The sequence below is a fragment of the Nothoprocta perdicaria genome, unplaced genomic scaffold, assembly GCF_003342845.1.
Source record: "Nothoprocta perdicaria isolate Ctin4 unplaced genomic scaffold, notPer1 scaffold_22, whole genome shotgun sequence".
NCBI classification, from domain to species: Eukaryota; Metazoa; Chordata; class Aves; order Tinamiformes; family Tinamidae; genus Nothoprocta; species Nothoprocta perdicaria.
This window is the reverse complement of record NW_020455415.1, coordinates 4,373,043-4,391,528: the sequence shown is the minus strand read 5'-3', so window position 1 is coordinate 4,391,528 and position 18,486 is coordinate 4,373,043. Positions and strand designations below refer to the sequence as shown.

Genomic DNA, 18,486 nt, shown 5'->3' with positions numbered 1-18,486 from the left:
TTCTATTGGAGAGCTTCAGCGCAGCATAATGAACGTGCTCTGTTAGCAGAGCTGCGCAGGAGGATGAAGAGGAAAGTTGCATGCACCTGTGCATCCCTGAAATGCAGCTGGCCCACATCCATCACGGGCGACTCGGAGGTGACGGGGAACAAATTAGCTCACAGAGGCCCCACAAAAGGGTTTGAGGTGGCACCGATGCGGGTGGGTGCTTGGAGGCAGGTATGTCCCCGCAGGYGTTCCCAGAAGGAATGATGTCCTGGGAAAGCAGCTTGGAGCATTCTGTCATTGGGATGAATCTGTGACCCTCTCAGGCTCCCATAAAGGGCACGGCAAAGAATTTCCCTGTCTCCGGGTTTGCTCCAGAGTCAGATGGGCTGAAGCAGCAGGTGTTTCCCTGCGGCAGAAACATTTGTGCAAGGAGCTGGAGCACCAAGGAATAAGTGCTGGACCTGGCACAGAATCCGCTGCTGCGTCTCCTTGGCACTTCCAAGATCCCGATYGTGGGCAGTGGTGGCATTTGTTTGGCAAATCGGCGCGTGCTGGGTGGAATCAGGGCTCCACATCGCAGTGCGGCTGCAGCGTGTCGGGACGTGGCCTCAGCTCTCCGCAGCGATGCCTCCGTCTGCCTGGGCTGTTTTTCTTTCCCTCCCAGAAAGGAGCTGGGRTTTTGCTTGGCCGTTTGCCCAGGCTGCCGGTGGCTCCGTCTCTCGCAGGGTGACGCCGGAAGCTTTTTGCACGCCTGCTAAGAGAGGAGGACTGAGCTCCGCTTTGCAGAAAGGCGGTAGGTGCTCAGTTGTACAACGGATCAACCTGGCCGTACGCTTTTGCTTTCTGCCTTGGCTTGTTCATTTTCCACKGTGGCCCGTGCACAGGGTGAGAGCCATCTGACCCCTTGACCATGCCTGGCCTTCTCCTAAGCCCCTTCTTCCCTTCACCCGCCGGTATCCCCTGCCCTTCTGATGCTCTCCCTTCCTCTCCGTCACAGCCAGAGCCACCTCAGATTAGATGATGTGCTGCASAGAGCCCTTCCAGTTCCTCTTCCCYTCTCTCTTGGCATCTTCGGTCCCTGCTATTTTCTCCCTACCTCTTTTTTTCCTCTCCCTCCTCTCTCCTTAACGCTTCCATGGCTGCTCTCCTTGCTGTTGATGCCTCCCAGATCCATGCAGGCTGGAGCATTGACATCTTAGCATTCTGTCCCTCCTTCTCCCAAGGATTTGGTGTCCTCCTTGGACATCTCCTGGTGCTCTGCCAGCCTTCTGGCAGCTGCTTCTGTGCTGGACCAGGGCTACATCCTGCACTGTGTCCTATCTACAGTCTCTGCTGTCCCTCCAGTGAAGTGAAGATGCCGGAGGTGCTGGTTCTCTGAACATTTGCGGAAAGAGCACAAAATGCACCAAATAAAACCTTGAAAAACAAGGTTCAGCCRTAGCACCTATCTCTCCTGCTAAGAYGACCATGGCAGAGGGATYGGCAAATCTTTTTGCACGTGCCGGCAGGTTATTCCTGTGCGGCAGCAGCTCCTGAGCTGAACATTGTGGCTTCCTGCATCCTGGAGGGATGCTGAGTTGCTGCATTGGGCTGTGCACGTTCCAGCTGTGAGGAGCCACAAATAGTGAGAAACTTGAAATATTTTGTGAGGRAAAACATCACATTGGCCACTGCTTTCCTCACTGGGCTTTAAAGCTGGGAGCCCGACTTCTTCTTGTCATYAAAGGTCCCTTTTTTGACTGCTGTTGCCCTTGTGGCCTTATGCCCCTCCATGTGTGTTACACATTTGCTGTTCTCAGGGCTGGAATATTTTGTCCCTTTTCGAATCCTTTTTTTTCYTCTGAGGAATAACCATCCACCAGAGATAGCTTTCCAGCAGCGGGGAGGTGATCTGGATTGGTCCTTGCAGCGAGACCAATATTGGTGTTGCAATGGTCATCTTGGCAGGGTTGGCATCACTGCAGAGCACAGCTGGCCGCATCTCCAGTGCGCTGCGTGCTCCCCGGATTGGATGTGCCATGGATTGGATATGCCATGAGCTTTCCACTGGGAATCTATGCCCTCGGTGACGTCGTGAGAAGATGCCCCCCAGCTGCAAGATGACCCTGAGGAGGGTATTTAGGGCAGGCGCCTGGCCAGGTTCCACATGTGCCGGTGGAGCAGCGCCAAAACAATTGGAAAAAAATAATCTTGTTTTGCTGGGAATACAGCAGAGGAAAAGCTGCTTGAATTGAATTGCTTCTTTTGGGGAAGATTAAGGGTAAAAAGTGCTTATGCTTAGAAGTGATTTCAGGTCGGAGAGAGCCGTCTCTAAAGGAATGCAGATGTTTCTGGGTCACCTTGCAGTGCCTGGGAAATCCACCTCAGAWGGCTTCAAGTGGCCTCTGTGTGTGATTTTATTATTATATATATTTGTAATATAATATTTGTAATATATATATTTGTACTAATAATGGAGGGGAAATGGAGTCTGCAGCTGAGTTGCATCCTTTGCTGGGAGCCCCTTTTTGCAAAAGGGAGGCTTGAGATACATGTGCCCTGGGCCTCTTTCTTGCTTGTTGGCTCAGCCTGGGCTTTCTCTTTTACATGCTCGATACTTCTAGTGAGTTGTGGCTGCTGGACCAGGCTGCGCCAGTCCCGGTGCCTCTTCCTGCACTGGTGAAGGGTGATGGTGCAATTCCAGAATATCCGCTCGCCAGGCGGTTCATGCCACAGGGATTAGCGCTCGTTATCCCTATTGTCTGCACTTCCCGCAGGAAGCACTGTTTATCTTGCCTATTGAGCTGGGGAGCCTCTGCAGATATATTTAAACTTCCACAAATCGGCACAACAGCCTTTGAGATTCTGGATGCCTCGAGAAGCTCCGTGAAAAGTGGGAAACCTCAAGAAGAAATTGCAGTTTTGCCTTTTGCATCCCTATGCACTTTAGTCCGATGGGGCCAGGCAAATATGATGTTAGGAGCAGGTGGTTCAGCAGGAGGCCAAAGAAACAAAAAAATACTGTAGACACGAGCCTGTCCCGTAGGCAATTTCCCAATGCAGAGCAGCTTTGCTCTTCATTTTGCATGGAAGATTGTGGTCGACGGAAAGGTTTCATTTCATCGTGTCGACAAATGGCTTAATGCACCGATTTCTGTCCAGCTGCAGCAGCACTATTGGCCCTTTAAAGCGATGGAAACCGTTTAGCAGCAGCAAGGGAGAAGCGTTGGGGAGAGCCTGCCTGAAAAAATTGCATGGGCATGTGGAAATGCCCACGTTTCGAAGCAAGAGATTAAGGATAATCAAGCATGACTTTTGGAGCAGGAAACCCAGTTTAAGAGGGTTTGTATTGCAATAAAGAGTTTGGGGGGGAGATAAATTATTTGGCCTTCCCCAGCACCTCCAATAAATTCCCTGAACCACTGTGGAAACTGCCGGGTCTCATTGGTCCAGCCAAAGGTTGCTCCTCTCTGTTGGGGGGCTTGAAAGCTGGAAATGTCACATTAAATATWCCTGGCGGCCACGTACGTGCGTGAGTTGATGCAGTTGCCTCGCAGCCTTGATAGAGATTAGGCACCGCTAGGTCTAAATTGGCTGCGGGAGCTTGATTGCCTCCCCTCCTCTTCTCCCTTGAGCATCTGCATTAGGTAGGAAGCGGAGCTAATTACACGGCCGTGCGCTATTTTTACTCGTAGGGCACGTGCTCCGTGCTGTACGTGGGAGAGACCTGCTCCAAGGGCAAATAGGGCCAGCACGGTGCTGAGTAGTAATTTTTTTAAATATTTATTTATGGGGGGAGGGGATGGGGGGCCCACAGTTGCATGATGGAGGACACCAGGAATTACATCCTGTAGAAGCCAGCCTTCCTAGCTTGCTGGTCTGGGGAATAGCTGTGTTGACCAGTGCTTTGGAGAGGCTCTTGATGGGGCAGGAGTGATTGTGGATGTAGAATCCTACCAGATGTAGGGATGCAGGTGGAAGCAGAGGGCCTGAATCTCCTGTAGTTGTGCTCCTGGACCACAACTGGCTTCTCTCGGAGCTGGGGTGTGCRTGACCAGCCAACCCTATGACCCCGATGATGGGAATCTTTGTAGCCAAATGAGGTTGGGTTGTCTGCATGCGTTAGATACTTTTTATATTTTKGGGGAGTTAATTAATCCAAACAAAGTCGATTTTAATCTAATCGGCGCTTCCTTGTGCCACATCAATCATGGTGCATCAAAGTAAACATCAAAGGGAGAGGCGTGAATGGCTTTGGAGGCAGTGCCAACTGCTTTAGCCAGGTGCATCCCTGGAAGAGCGTCCTGTTCCACGGCCCTTGTCTCTGTTTCTGAGGCTCCTTCCATTTATCTCGGATCTAAGGGGTGCTKCAGAGGTGAGGAAAACAAGATTAACATAAGAATGGCCAGCATGAACAAAATCTCTCTGAACTTTATGCTCCTTTTTTGTTATTATTATTATTTTTTTTCTGTTCTCCCCCGGGCTCCCTCAGATGGCCTCTCCAGCAGGTGCTCTGGAGGAGGATGTAAACTCCATCCAGCCTGTAGTAGATGGGTCTAGCCATGAGCAAGACACGGGCAACTGCGTCCTAACCGGTGCACCTGCAGTCACTTTGCTGGGATCCAGCTTTGATTGCAGCTCCCTACAGAAGTCACTGGAAATGTCCTGTTGTGGTCCTTAATTTTCAAATGATATCCTTGAGACTCTAAAAAAAAAAGTSCTGTTTTGGTTAATTATATATATTTTTTGTATGCTCTTAAGACAGTAATTTTGCTTGTTGGTCCAACAGAGCCAAATCGGGGAGGTGGGAGCTGCTGGGTTCGCTTGGGTAGCACTAGTGTTTGCACTTGTGGATGCTCTGCAAGGAGAGAGATGGATGCTCAGCCCTGCAAGGGAGAACCCTAGTGAAGGGGCAGCTTGAAATGCAGGGATGTTATGACATGCGAACGCCCAGGATCTAAAAATACGACCTTGTTTTCCTGCAGCTGAAGTCGATTTAGGCATCCCTGTTTTGGTTCTTTTTTTTTTTTTTTCCACTGAGTGCAAGGCAGGGCAGCGCGGAGACAGGACTTTGCAGGCTGTRATTTTGCTCTCTGTCCTTCCTCACCCTCCTCCTAAAAGAAATAGGCTGGTAGAAGCTCTGCTTGCCGAAGACATCCCAGACTCCATTGGTCTTTCCCCTGCACATTAGCAAAGGCAAGGGAGAGGCTTTGTTGGATCAGGGTGCATGGAACCCAAGGGTCTTACGGACTGGGTGTCCTCAAACCCATCCTGCCTGCGGGCTCCTGCTGGAGAGGAGTCYCCAAGGTTTGGTTTTGCTGGCCACGATAACCCCTTTCTCACGCTGCTCCTTTCTGTTCTCCTTCCTCGCAGGTAACTGGCCAGCTTCCTTGGATTTCCATGCAGAATCAGGCTCGTTTTAACTAAAAATGGAAACACTGGAGTCAGAATTGACCTGCCCAATCTGCCTGGAGTTGTTTGAAGACCCTCTCTTGCTGCCGTGCGCTCACAGCCTCTGCTTCAGTTGCGCCCATCGTATCCTGGTGTCCAGCTGCTCCTCCAGCGAGTCCATCGAGCCCATCGCCGCCTTCCAGTGCCCCACGTGCCGCTATGTCATCTCCCTCAACCACCGCGGCCTGGAGGGCCTCAAGCGCAACGTGACCCTGCAGAACATCATTGACCGCTTCCAGAAGGCATCCCTGAGCGGCCCCAACTCCCCCAACGAGAGCCGACGGGAGCGGCCGTACCGCCAGAGCCCGACCATGGCCGGTGAACGGATCGCCTGCCAGTTCTGCGAGCAGGACCCACCCCGGGACGCGGTGAAGACGTGCATCACCTGCGAGGTGTCCTACTGCGACCGCTGCCTCCGGGCCACGCACCCCAACAAGAAGCCGTTCACCAGCCACCGGCTGGTGGAGCCCGTGCCCGACGCGCACTTCCGCGGACTCACTTGCCTGGAGCACGAGAACGAGAAAGTGAACATGTACTGTGTGGCCGACGACCAACTCATTTGTGCCTTATGCAAACTGGTGGGCCGCCACCGGGACCACCAAGTGGCATCGCTCAGCGACCGGTTTGAGAAGCTCAAGGTAAGCTCAGAGGGCTTTCAGGTTCTTGGGGACTGTGGTGTCCACGGTGGAGCCTTTGCTGCTCCCCAGCTTGATCAAAGCTTGAGGCTCCAAGCATGAAGGTGGCCATGTGGGGCTGGGAAGGACTCGTAGCCTCATGTCCTGCTCCTGTTTCCATGTGTCCCAGCCCTACGGCAAGGTGGAGCGTGAAGTAGTCAGATGGGAGTGGTGCAATAAGCCCTTGGGCTGTGAGCGAGGGCAAAGTGCCCAGGAGCTTTCTTTTGTAGGAACTGCTGTTGGCTGATGGAGTAGTTTCAGAGCAGGAATTGCTTCCAGATGTCCCAAGCAGCATCTCTCACTTAAGCTGAGCAARCTCTCTGAAACCCAAAAAGCCATGAACTGTGGGGCACTTTGTTGGCTCGCTTGGGTACCAGCAGGGTGAGCTGGGTCTCGTTTGTGTCGTTGCAGCGAAGTTTGAACCACTGTCCTTGGCCGCTGTCTGTGGAGAACCTCTTCTCTACCAGAGCCTTAATGTTGCAATGAAGCAGCAGAAATGGGCAGTCATTTTCCAGCCCCCTTCACTTGAGTACATAGCACATATTGATCCGAGCTGAATTACTGTTCTGATGCTCTTCAGGTTGGCAAGATCAAGCCTCTAGAGATCCCCCTGGAGTATGTTGAAGCTTAATTTTTATGCAGCGCTTGTGCTTGTACTGGATATTGTGTGAACCCGCATGGCTGATATTTGACCTATATAAAGCTAGAAATCCCTCTCCATCCCCTGTGCATTCCACGTGAATCTGCAAAACAATTTCAATTTATTTTCTTCCTTAATATTGAAAAAAATATAGCTGGTCCCATTAGAGCAAATGCTAGTATGACTGTAACTGTGGTTGCGCATTATAACCTTTATAATATGTTTCCAACTTCTTCTTCATGGGTTTTGTTCACCCTTAATCTTCTGGGCTTGTTCTGGCCCAAAAGTGCTTTTCTTGGCTCTTTGTCTTGTTAATGCCTTTGACAAAAATCGATTTGTCTGCTCTCGCATTGTTTTTTTTTTTTTTTTTTTTTTTTTTTTGAGGGCAGAGGAAATATTTCTATCAATCTAACAAAAATACTGACTTTTTCTTATGTGCAGACTAGATGATTGTTTAAAAAAAATCGTCTGTAAAAGTTCTGATGGTGGTAGAAACTGCCACTTGCAGTGCATGGAAAGGCTTGCATAGAAAGCACAGGATGTGTGGTTGCTGGTATGTGACTGCTGTATCTTGAAACCTTGACCTGACAGTTTCATCCTTAAATTTTGCTTCACCTAAGCTCTCCCTATTTTTCCTTTCCTATTAGTCTGTAGCCAGTAGGCCAATTTTTAGTTCAGAACATTCTTTTTCAATGAGGAAACGTCTCAATTAGCAAATTGGAAAGCTTGGAAAGAAACGACCGTGGATGTTTGCATGCAATAAAACCAGAGGATGGGAATGAAAACCCTTTAATGTTTTCCCCCCACTCTTCTGGAATGTGTCGGCTAGCTGGGCAAATTGATCAGAAGACAAAAAAAACCCTCAACCACCTAAATTGTTTCTTCCACTGGCCAAATTTTGCCCATTGCCAAAACACCATTAAAAAAAATATTCACAAGTGATTTTTAAGGAAAAAGGAAACTCTTCCTGGCTTATAATCATTCTTCCTATGGTGCTCGTCTCCCATAGTCCACCTTCAAAGCAGTGGAGCTGTGGTTGAATCCGTGAGATAGAGGGATCACAAGCTGCGATGCTTCTACCTGTATTTTCCCACCTGCAGGTTTTCTACTGGGAAATGCTGCTTTCGTGGGAATGTGTTCTCCACAGTGCTTTGGAGTCTTACTTCTTCCTTTTTCTTTCTTTTTTTCCCACTTAGCTGGCCTCCTTTTGCTTGATCTTAGAAGTATACAAATTCCCACCTGCAAGGGGCCGGTGGCCCCTTGAGGACAGGGTCTCTGCACGGCCAGCAGCCCAGCTGCTCTGTGCTGGATGACTCCACAATAACCTTTCCCGAGTGGAATGCCTTGCCCAATCCAAGGCCGTAAATAGCTAGTTTCTTCCTTGAAGTTGCAGGAGTTTCACCCCCGGGTCCACTCAGTGGAGCCAARAGGGATGAAGATTTTGCTGTCAAGGGATAATCATCTGAGGCACAGCCTTAGGGTACGTGCGACCAGAGCCCTCAGGTGTGGTATTAAGCTTCAATGGACCATAACGGCTTGCAAAGCCCAAAGTCAATCGACCAACCTGCTTCCTTGAAATGCTACCGTGCTCTGGCTTGGGGCAGCTACTTCTGTACATGAGAACTAGGCAGAGTGGATTTTTTTTCTTTTTTTTTACTTTTTTTTTTTTTTTTTCCTGTTCTGCCAGGTATATTTTGCCTGCAAATCTGATGAGTTTAGGAATTGTCTTTATATGTTTCTTTTTTTTTTTTCCCCCTATTACTCTACTATTACTGCAAGAAYTGCACACACTACACATGGAGTATGTGCCTCCAAGCTTTATAGTGAGTGTTTGCAATAGTGTTTTGTGTCTTCCTTCTCCTACAGCCTTGGTCTAAAGCAGACCTCAGCATTGTCCAAACTACTGCCTTCCGAAATACTGTTCAGTAAAACCTGAGATGTGAGCACAGGCGTGACAGTGCCTGCCACGAACCTGAGCCGAGTTGTGTTGGTTTGCAGGCACAGTTCTTGCCGCGCTCGATGATGGTTTTTGCTCTCTCCTTTCATCTTTAAGTGGTTAATCAGTGAGTTATACTGTCTCGAATGCWTGGACATTGAGTAGCTTAATCTCCAGCTTTGATGGCATAGCTAGAGCTAGCTGGATTTCTTTGCTTTTTCTTTTTTTAGATGGAAAATTGTGTTTTCAACCTGGTAACGCCTGTCAAAAGAAGCGTGCTTTCCCCCAGAGAAGTCCCCAGCGGTTCTCACCTATTTCTAGTGGTGGTGCTGTAGTCTCTATTTCTTTCCTCCATCCCTTACCGGTGTCCCAGAGTAACTCTACCAAGCCATCTGCCAGTCCTCCTCCTCCTCGCATGCTTGAATCCCAAATCCCCAGTGAGTCCCTGCAGCCTGGATTCCCCTTCGCGGCGCCGCACTGATTCATCCCCATCATAYTATGCACCACGAAGTATTTTAGGAACCATGTCTAATCCCTTTKAAAAAGTACGATGGCTTTTTTTATTATTATTTTGTGCATCTTTAGCTCAAGCAAGAAGAAATCAGTAAGCACAAGCAGGCTTCCTGCCCCTGCTGCAAGCACGAGCTGGAAAGCTTGCTTGGCTCGCTCTCGGGTGAGCTCACACATGCACCACCATCCCAGGGAGCTGCTTTAAGCTGCACGTAGCTGGCTACGCTGCTGCTCTGAAGTCACTCGCCCCTTGTTGGACCTTTTTCCACCTCCTCATCCCTTCGCTGTGACTTGCAGCCTGGGCGAGAAGATACCTGCATTTCAGAGGAGCACCAAGGAAAAGGAGGTGTTGCCTGGCCACAATGGGGTTCAGAGAACACCACGACCAGCACAATAATGAGCTGGGAGCGTGTCTGGGAGTTTTCTGAAGTTGTAATTACCGGGATTCCCAAAGGAGGCTTGGTGGCTTCCATTTATCCCATTTTCCAGGAGCTGCTGGAGAGGCTCCACATCAAAGGCCGCTGGCTAAGTCACGGCGACGGGAAGCCCGGGCAAAATAACTCTTTGGGTAGCAAAACACTTCATAATAGAGYGGCACTTTCCAGGACCTGTACTTAAGTGCTCCTAGAATTGCAGATAGAGGAGATGAAAAGACTTTATAATATAGAGTTTTGTCCTGCGGATGCTTGGGTTGCGCCTAGGCATGAGGGGATAGCAACGCCAGGGTTACCTGCTCGGGCAGGAGAGCTGAGTTAGGAGCAGCATCGCAGGTAGATGCACGTGGGTGAAAACAGAGGGAAATAGCAAGTTGCTTCGGGACTGCGGGACAGCACATGCCAGTGGCTGGGCTGGGCAAATCTCTCACTCTGGGCTACATCAGGAAACGGGACATACGCAGGGATGGGGTGAGGCCACGGTGTTAACGAGGGCAGGCAATTTCTTGGAGGCATTGCATTTCTTGGGGTTTGCTTTTGGGCATTGCTTTTCTGTTGGGTTTTGGTGTTTGCTCGGCATGATGCATTTTGGAGCATCCTGGTGAAATGTGACCTGGGCTGCCAAGACGTCCACTGAAATATTTATGTGCAATTCTGCACTGACGGTCACCTCTCTTCAACCATGAAAAGCGCTCACCTTTGGCCGCTTCCTGTGTTTTTAAGCGGCGACAGGTAGAGCGAGAAGTGCTCGTTCTCTTCTCCCTCTCTCGACAAGATGAGATCCGCATTAATATTTACCCCAGTGCAGGATTAGTGCCTCTGGGGTTCAAGCTTGCCTGCTAAACCAGACCTTTGAGGGTGGCCCTGCGCCTAAGGAGAGAACCGGGACGTGAACCGCAGCAAATGCCAACTAGCCCTGCAAATTCGGCTTGCTCATTAAGAGAATTGCTCCTGCTCCCAAAAGCTGACAGGAGAGCGTGCGTGATGCTTGCGACAGGTGAGCTTGGCTGTGAGCAGTCCCTGAACCTGGCCTTGATGCTTATTTTCCCTTCCTGCGTGTTCAGAAAGGGTTGAGATGTTGCACGTGGCAACAGCAGGAAGGGCCTTCTCAGGCTAGACTCACTGAAGAGATCAACATGAAAGATGCAATTAAAAATTCATGTAGATTAAGAGCGAAAAAAGGAGGAGAAAAAGCATGACCTAGATAAAGCAAACGCCGAGGAAAGCAGCGCGTTATCAGCCACGTATCATCTTTGCCGATTATAAAAGCAACCCAGCTTGCAACCCGTAATTATGCTGCTCTCGGTGGAGCATTGCCCCGTTGCGGGTGCCGCTCGCTCTGGCAAGCCCGGCGAGAGCACAGCGAGGTCGCCTTGCAGCACACAAATGCAAGACTGGAGCGAGAGGTTTTGGACTAGAAGCTCTTGGCCACATGCACATAAATGCAAGATTGGAGCAAGAGATTTTGGACTAGGAGCTCTTGGCCACATATCCCCGTCAGGGATTTGCGTCGCAAGGAGAAGTATTCAGAGGAAGGGTTTTGCTTTAATGACTTGGCTCCTTTTGCTTTCTCATTGCCGAGGCTCTCAGCAGATTGCTGTGCTAGAAATCCCGGGGAAATATAGGTGCCTTTTGTAACACTTTTATATAAGCTCTTTGCTAAAGGAAGAGCAATCCGCCAGGTAGAAAGCCTATCTTCCGTCTTTCAGAKAGCTGCAGTGACTCTAGTGGATTTATGCAAGTGTGACTGGAAGACAGAAAAATCCCTGTGCTAGACAAATCGCATACAGAAAGTTGCTACTTGTTCCAAGGCTCTTAAGAAAGTGGTAGAGTCGAAAGCATGAGGTGGGGGAAACTTCCATCACGCTGAAATGTAGGACTTCTTTGCCTAGGGACTTTTGAACGTGTTCTCACTTGCGCTGTGTGAGTCACCAAGATTGCTGCTTAATTTATAATTTACTGTAGCGCCATGGGGCTAAACTGAATTTTATGTATTTCTGTATTTCTTGCACACAAGAAAAGGAGTTAGCTTAGAATTAGGGTTGCAATTGGGATTGCTGCAACTCCCACACAAAACATTGGGGAGCATTACCAGAAAAACATGAAAATCTTTAGTTGTGTTCTCGGAGAGCTTGTACATTTGAGCTGCTTTGCTCTTGTAGAGAATGAGATATGCATTTATTAGCTTTCCTCAAGACCAACCTAGAGGGAGAGATTCAAAAATGGMCGAGATGTGGGTCTGAACAGGAGCTCCTTTGACCTGCTTTGGCAAGAGGACATGGCGTTGAGGTTGGAGTTGGGCACGTCCTGCTGCATGACTAGATGCGACAGCGTTGGGATTAGAGGCTAATGTCACTTCTGTGGTTCAAAAATCAAAATCTGTGGCTGCTTCAGGGAAGGCATCAAAATGTAGCCTGGTTTCTGGTGTAACTCYGCATTGATTAGGTTTTCCACCAATGCAGAAAGCATAAATATGTATCACAGAAGACATATAAAGCCCTCGCATTACATGAGATAGGTGAACTAGACTTGAAGTCTGCAGGTGAAGCACGATACCAACCAAATTTTTTTTTTTTAATAAGATGCCACTTATTCATTTAGTTATTTAGTAATTAAAGTCCTTGAAGCAAAATGCCTTCATTTCAGAAAGTCGATGTTAATCTGCTCACCTGGCAGATCATCCGCAAACTCAAGTGCGCAAAAGTGATGAAGCTAATGGTTAAAGATAAGATAAATATCATCGTTATGGGACTTGATAAGCCTAAATTCACTGGGTTTTTTTGTTTGTTTGTTTTTTAATCAGCTATATGAAATCATATGTTCTCAGAAAGCAGTAATTTTAAATAATCCCACATTAAATATTCCATTTTCAGTGGATAGATGCTATCAGCATCAGTTTATTACAATGCACTATATCCCTTCAAGGGAAAAATAGTAACTGGGSAACAAAGAGAAGTTGGCACTGCATCTTTTTATCCCCCAGTAAGCATGGGGTGATGTTGGTTTGGACACCATCACGGGAATATTTGTGTCATGAGCCTGCTGCCTTGAGGTGTTTTGGTGATTTGGAAAATTCCTTTGATCTGCATGTTGGGTGGAGGGAGATGTGTGAAGCCACGGCTTTGGTGCTGKCTACTCTGGAATTAAAAATTCAGACTGATCTGGGTCCTCCCAAAGCCACTGTTTGGAGCTGGAGGAGAGAGAGAGAGAGATGCAGGAACCTCSCCAATGAATCCTCAGAAGTTTTGTGGAGCAGCTCAGCCTTGTAAAACTTGGTCCTGGTCTTAAGGATGTGAATCCCTATTTTAGCAATGCGCCGGTGTGAGGGAAACGTGGCTCATGTGGACCTGGAGTCCCAAGGGTGTTGGGCAGCAGGCTACTCACATCACAGTTGTCACTTTGAGGGACACAGGTGACCTCCCARCCTTCTCTTGCTCCCTGTCCCAGTGGCTTGCAAGACTGGCTTGTTTTAAGCTATGTTCTCCCTTTAGGTCAGTGCTTGTGAAGTGTTTGTGGGGCACCATGTGCAACATCACCCCATGACTTCTACTGTCTTCTTCTGCACTTGGTGTGGTGCCCATCAGACAGATTTATGTGTGAGATCACAGGCTTAGCAGTCAGATTTTCAGCGCTATTTCTGGACAGTGAGAATAATCTCTAAGATCTAAGATGTAATATTTTTTTTCCAGCATAAACAAATCTCTGCCAGGCCTGGAGCTACAACCCTGTAGTTTTTCAAGCCAGTTTATGTTCCCAGCAAACGCTAATCTTTGTTCTATCCATCCCTTGTCTTGTGATTTAACATTTTTTTCCCCTGTCAACAGGTTTGTTAACAAAACAAATGCTTTTATGTTATCTCTTTCTCTGTGGGTGCTTTGAATTTGTGTTCTCTGTTGCAGTTTATACATTTGCATGTAATTCCGCTTTTTCTTTCCCTGCATTCCTACTGTTTCTCTCTGATAGAAGCTCTTGGAGGAAAACTTGGTCTTGCATAGATTTTTTCCTCCCCTAGTGCAGGTACCGCTATTTTCTGAAATAATTGCAGGTTTTATATCCAGTAAGGATGCCTGGCGTTGGGAAGGTGATGCTGCAACATCTGGATGTTGTCTCCTCTTAGCAGAGCCAGATGTTACACTCGGCAGGRGTGCCTGGATCTCGTGGCTGTGCAGCAGAGATCACCGCAGAAGTGACTTGCCCAAGTCTGCAGCACCCTCGCCTATGTGCAAAGAGAAGCAATTAATATTCTGTCCCTCAGTGGATGGCGTTTAATATTCAAGAAATATTGCATTATGGCCGTAATGAATATTCAGAGCGCCAATTAGCATCGTGTGGTTAATTACGCTCTGGGTGAGATACGGTGTGCGCAGCTTTTTTATTAGGTCCCTGCTCAGCTATTCGTGGCGCGTAGGCTCGCTCGGAGAATGTGTCCCAGGAACGGTGGAGATCCTTAARTAATTTGGAGAATCAGCTGTGTGCGCTTTGGCGAGCGTAATATGAATTTCATAGCAGGTTTGAAGTCATGCTCTGAGATGCTGAATATTGCTATTATTATCACATTAGACCCTTAAATAGGTTTACAGGTGTTATTAAGTGATTTTTACCATGATGGTTGACTTTTATTTTTTTTTTAAACTCAATTTGAATATCCTGTCAGTGTGTGCTTGATATGCCCTTTTAGAGGTGTTCGTGTGTTTCCTGATGAAGATCCTGCTGGGATTGGGTGGGAAATAGATCTTGGGACCTGGAGTTAAGAGATGTGTGAGGCTACCTGTTCCTGAAGTGGCTCCTACTTTGGGTTTATTTATTTATTTATTTATTTATTTATTTGTGTGTGTGTGTGTGTGTGTGTGTGTGTGTTTGCTTGCTCCAAAGATCCCATCGTCGGGCAGGTTGTCCAGCCTGCTCTCTTTGGACAGCATGAGCTTTTGGCACGGGTGCTATGAATGAGTGATGATGATGAAAGCCATAGGTTCCCATCATTGCCTAACTGGAGGACATTGCCACCCCTAAAGCACTTCCTCCTGGCTGGATGGCCTGTAGGAAGCCACATCTGAGGCATCCGGAGGGCTCTGCCCTTTCAGAATGTGGCGACTGTATAATGCTCTATAGGATGTATAGAAACTATGCATTTCTATGCTGTAATGGCAAAGATGGAAGCGTCATCATGGGCCACGCAGCCCAGCTGGGTGACAGTGCTGGCTAATTGCTGCGAGTGAGCCGTCACTTGCTGATTCAGCTAGTTAGGCCGTCAGTCCTCCTGACCTGTGCTTCTCCTGTGATTGTGTTTGGCCCTTCCCGACCGGATTAGCGCTGCTGCCCTTCRTTAATGCTAATGGGAATTGCATTCCTGAGCCTCTGGAAGCACTCCGGCTTCCTGCCTGCTTCCCGGAGTCCGGGCTTTGGCAGCGAGACGTGTTTTGAACTTGGCCTTCCCTAGGCGAGGGAGGGGACAGGGGATGGTGYGGGGGACATCAAGGGGATGGCGAGCGCGCGCTCCCCTCGTCGTGCTGGCACTGCTAAGCCCAGCCTGGCTGGGCTCCCAGATGTTGGAGCTGGCTGCCCAGGAGCGAGAGCTCAAGAAGCAAACCTAAACCTGTTCCTGCTGAGCTTACGGTGCCGCCTTCGGAGGCCAGAAGTGTCTGTATGAGCTGAATAACTTGTAGGCTTGAGAGCTGGTGAGCCGAGGCACCTATTTTTAGGGATCGGAGCCCTGCATCCCRACCGCCTTTGCTGCTTGGAGCAAAATGAGTTGCAAATGCGAGGAACAAAAATAACACTGGCAAGCTCCAAGTTGTGGATTAGGTGTCTCTTTTCCGCTCCTGCCCATTGTGTTTCTTTTGATTGGTTTGGGACTTTGTTTTTGCTTTGGGTTGGATCCTGTCCAAAAAAACATTTTTGGTGGCCAGGGCAGTTTTCCATGTGTTGCTAAGAGCAGCCGTGGTAGGGAGGCAGCAGTGTCTTGTCCCATCAGTCTTGTGCAAGCAGTTCTTTGTTAGTCATTCACTATAGACAGACCTCGGACTCCTGGGGTAGAATACACAAAGTGTACAACTGTTGTTACACACCATGGTTTCTCCCTTTTCAACCTCCTGCCCAGGTTGTACAGCTGAAGCTTGCATGGTGTGCACCATGAGTCTTGAAGAGGTTCAATATGAGCATCGTGGCTCTCCACACGAGCAACCAGCATACATCTCCAGCACCTAATGTGGCTTCTGATGCCCCACAGACGTGTGCATGGTGGTCCCTCATTTCTAAAGGCTGCTGGAGCTAAGGGTGTGGGTGCAAAACTGATGCTAGGAAGCTTGTAGAGGTATATATGGCTCCTTAACCTATAGAGAACTATCAAGAGTAATCAACAACATCTCACTGTTTGCTCTAAACACAGCACTTAACTGCGTCCCATGTGAGCCCAACTGCCTGGGTGGAAAAAAGGGGATTTTGGGAGATGGTTTGTCAGGTTGGATTTGTTGGAGGGCAGCTCAGAAGCCCCACCCCTGCTTCCATCTGAAGAGCAACTCGCTGTAAAAGGCCAGACTTCCCTTCATCCTCCCTGYGCCAATATCCCTCCCTTTGGGGAGAGCAAATGTATCCCTCAAAGGAAACATGGTTCTGACAAAGCTTGCTTGCGTTGCTGGCCAACTGGCCGTGGAACAAGAAATGAGGTTTCATGACGGTCCTGTGCTAAATAGATAGATACAGCGTGCTGTCCTGCATTCCTGAGGAGCTGTGTTTCTTTCTGCCAGCGAGAAAGCAGTCCTTAGCYTTTTCCTACAGGCCATTGCTCTGAATTTGGCCAAGTCTGTGTTCACTAACGGGATGTTTCTGAGGGCTGAATACGCCAACTTTATGCCCCAAAAAAGCGCCACAAGTTTCAAGGTGAAATGGGTTGTGATGGGCCAGGATTTGGCCTTTTAGTCCTCAAAACCAGGCTGACGTGCATCTGAATCCTCGTGAGCCTCTGCTTTCCACTCTTCTGAGCATTTCTGGTTTATGGAATAAGCTTGGAAAATGATGTGCAAAAAAAAAGGAGTGGGTCGTGCAGGATGTGTCAAAGCAGTAAGTCCAAAATCTTTGCTTCCTCCTCTACTGGCCTTTAGGGAACCAAACATCTGGCATCAGAAGAGATCCAAGAGCAAACATACAGGACGCCTCTTTTTATTTTATTTATTGTGTTTGCAAAATGAAACTGCTTGTTACAGCCAGTGCAGCCCAGAGTCCTGGCAGTTGTCTGAAACTCGTGGTTGGGTAGGCCCTAAAAATCGAGAGTATTATGCAAAAATGCCCCTGCTTGGCTGTTCTAGCAAGAGGTTAGGTTCTGCGTGAAGCTCCATCAAATTACAGAAAAGGTGTTTTCAAAGGTTGTATTTCAGAATAATGGGACAAAAAATGTTTGCCATATGTAGTTTACAAAGCTGAAGGCTCTTTCTAATCTCTGTTTTTAAAGACTTATCTCTAAATAACTTACCCTAAATTCTCCCATACCATTTAAAAAGGTCTTCTTCTCAGATAACGAGTGTATGGAACCGTTTTATTAAACTTGGATGGAGTTTCAAGGCTTTATTAGGTGTGAAAGTTTAAAGCTGGAAGTTCTCTGATAATATTTGCAGGCATAAAAAGGGGAGAAGGTCTTGAGGAAGTCATAAGCCTTGTAGGGCTATCTTGGGAGCTCTAACTTTTTAGGAGGCTAATAGCAAGGCTAAAACTGCATTTCCTTTATAAGTTCCAATTTCCTTTAACCCACGCCTCACTTCTGACAAAAATATTGTTGTTCTGAGAAACTTCTTAGACTTGGTTCTTCTATAGGAAGCCAAGTCATTTTCAAAAATCGAAAGATGTAGAGATGGTGTCACAGAGAAATAAGCTTGGTTGATGGGGAACGTATTTTAGGAAATCTGTTTGTGACTTAAATGTGCCAGCTTCATTTTGAAAATATGACTCTGCAGCGARGACAAATGCAGAGATTTATTTATGCGTAGCCAGGATATGTAGGTTTAGGTGAGGGGTAGAAATGCAATATAGTTTGCAATATATTCTCCTCCCAGATTCTTCCAGGTACAGGCAGTGGAAATCACAGTAAGTGATAAGAATTGTTATTCAGGTGCTTGCCCAGTGAGGGAGACAAGGGTCTGGTTGATGGTAGTTGCTCTGCTTTGGGCCAAGAGCTGCACCAATTCTGCTTTCAGAGGAAGTGATTTATGTCCCATGACTCCCTGAGCTCTGCTGCCTTGGTCTTTGGGATTGCACATTGGACAAAGTCTACCTTCCATGCTTTGTTGAAGTTGTTGGCAAATCCAACAGTGGGACCAAGGTCTGCCACAGAAGTCACAGGAAGTAGTTAATTCTTTGGGACATTCATATCTCTCAGCTCTGGAAGACATTAGATTTTTCCTAGCACCACGCTTCCCTTTGCATGTGAAGCTCGCAGGTCTTGGCTAAAGCTCTACCTTGGATAATTTGTCCCTTGACCCACTGCCAAACGTATGAGATGCACTGGCTTCCGCAAAGGCCTTCCGAGATCAAAGCAAAGCAAGAGTGACAGGACATATCTTTGCAAGGGTAGATGGGTGCTATGTGAGCTTTGGCCCAAGGAGTTCCCTAGGGGTGAGGAACACGTGGACTGCCGTGTCCCTCACCTCTAAGGAGTGACAATGCAGGAGGTGATTCTTGGTTTTCTCTTTGTGCAGAGCTGTTGGAACAAGAGGCAGTGCCTCATATACAGGTGTGCATTGCTGCTGCCTGGGAGAGCAGGAGATCAGTTGTGCTCTTGTGCCTGCCCATCTCTGCAGTCCACCTGAAGAACAGCTGTGTAAAAACGTGAGCCGGAGCCATTCAAGCAGCTTAAATTGCTTCTTGCAGAGCAGTGGCTGGCTCAGC

General features: G+C 48.1%; 1 protein-coding gene across 1 annotated transcript in view; it reads left to right on the top strand.

Annotated features, from left to right (window-relative positions):
- Nucleotides 1-743: 743 nt before the first annotated feature.
- The window catches only part of MID2 (midline 2), a 62,974-nt gene continuing 45,231 nt past the window's right edge, over nt 744-18,486 (top strand). Inside the window, exons 1-2 of the mRNA XM_026039077.1 lie at nt 744-781; nt 5,341-6,056. Of these exons, the coding sequence (XP_025894862.1) occupies nt 5,397-6,056 (660 nt within the window). The 5' untranslated portion in view covers nt 744-781; nt 5,341-5,396. The remainder of the gene's footprint in view (nt 782-5,340; nt 6,057-18,486) is intronic.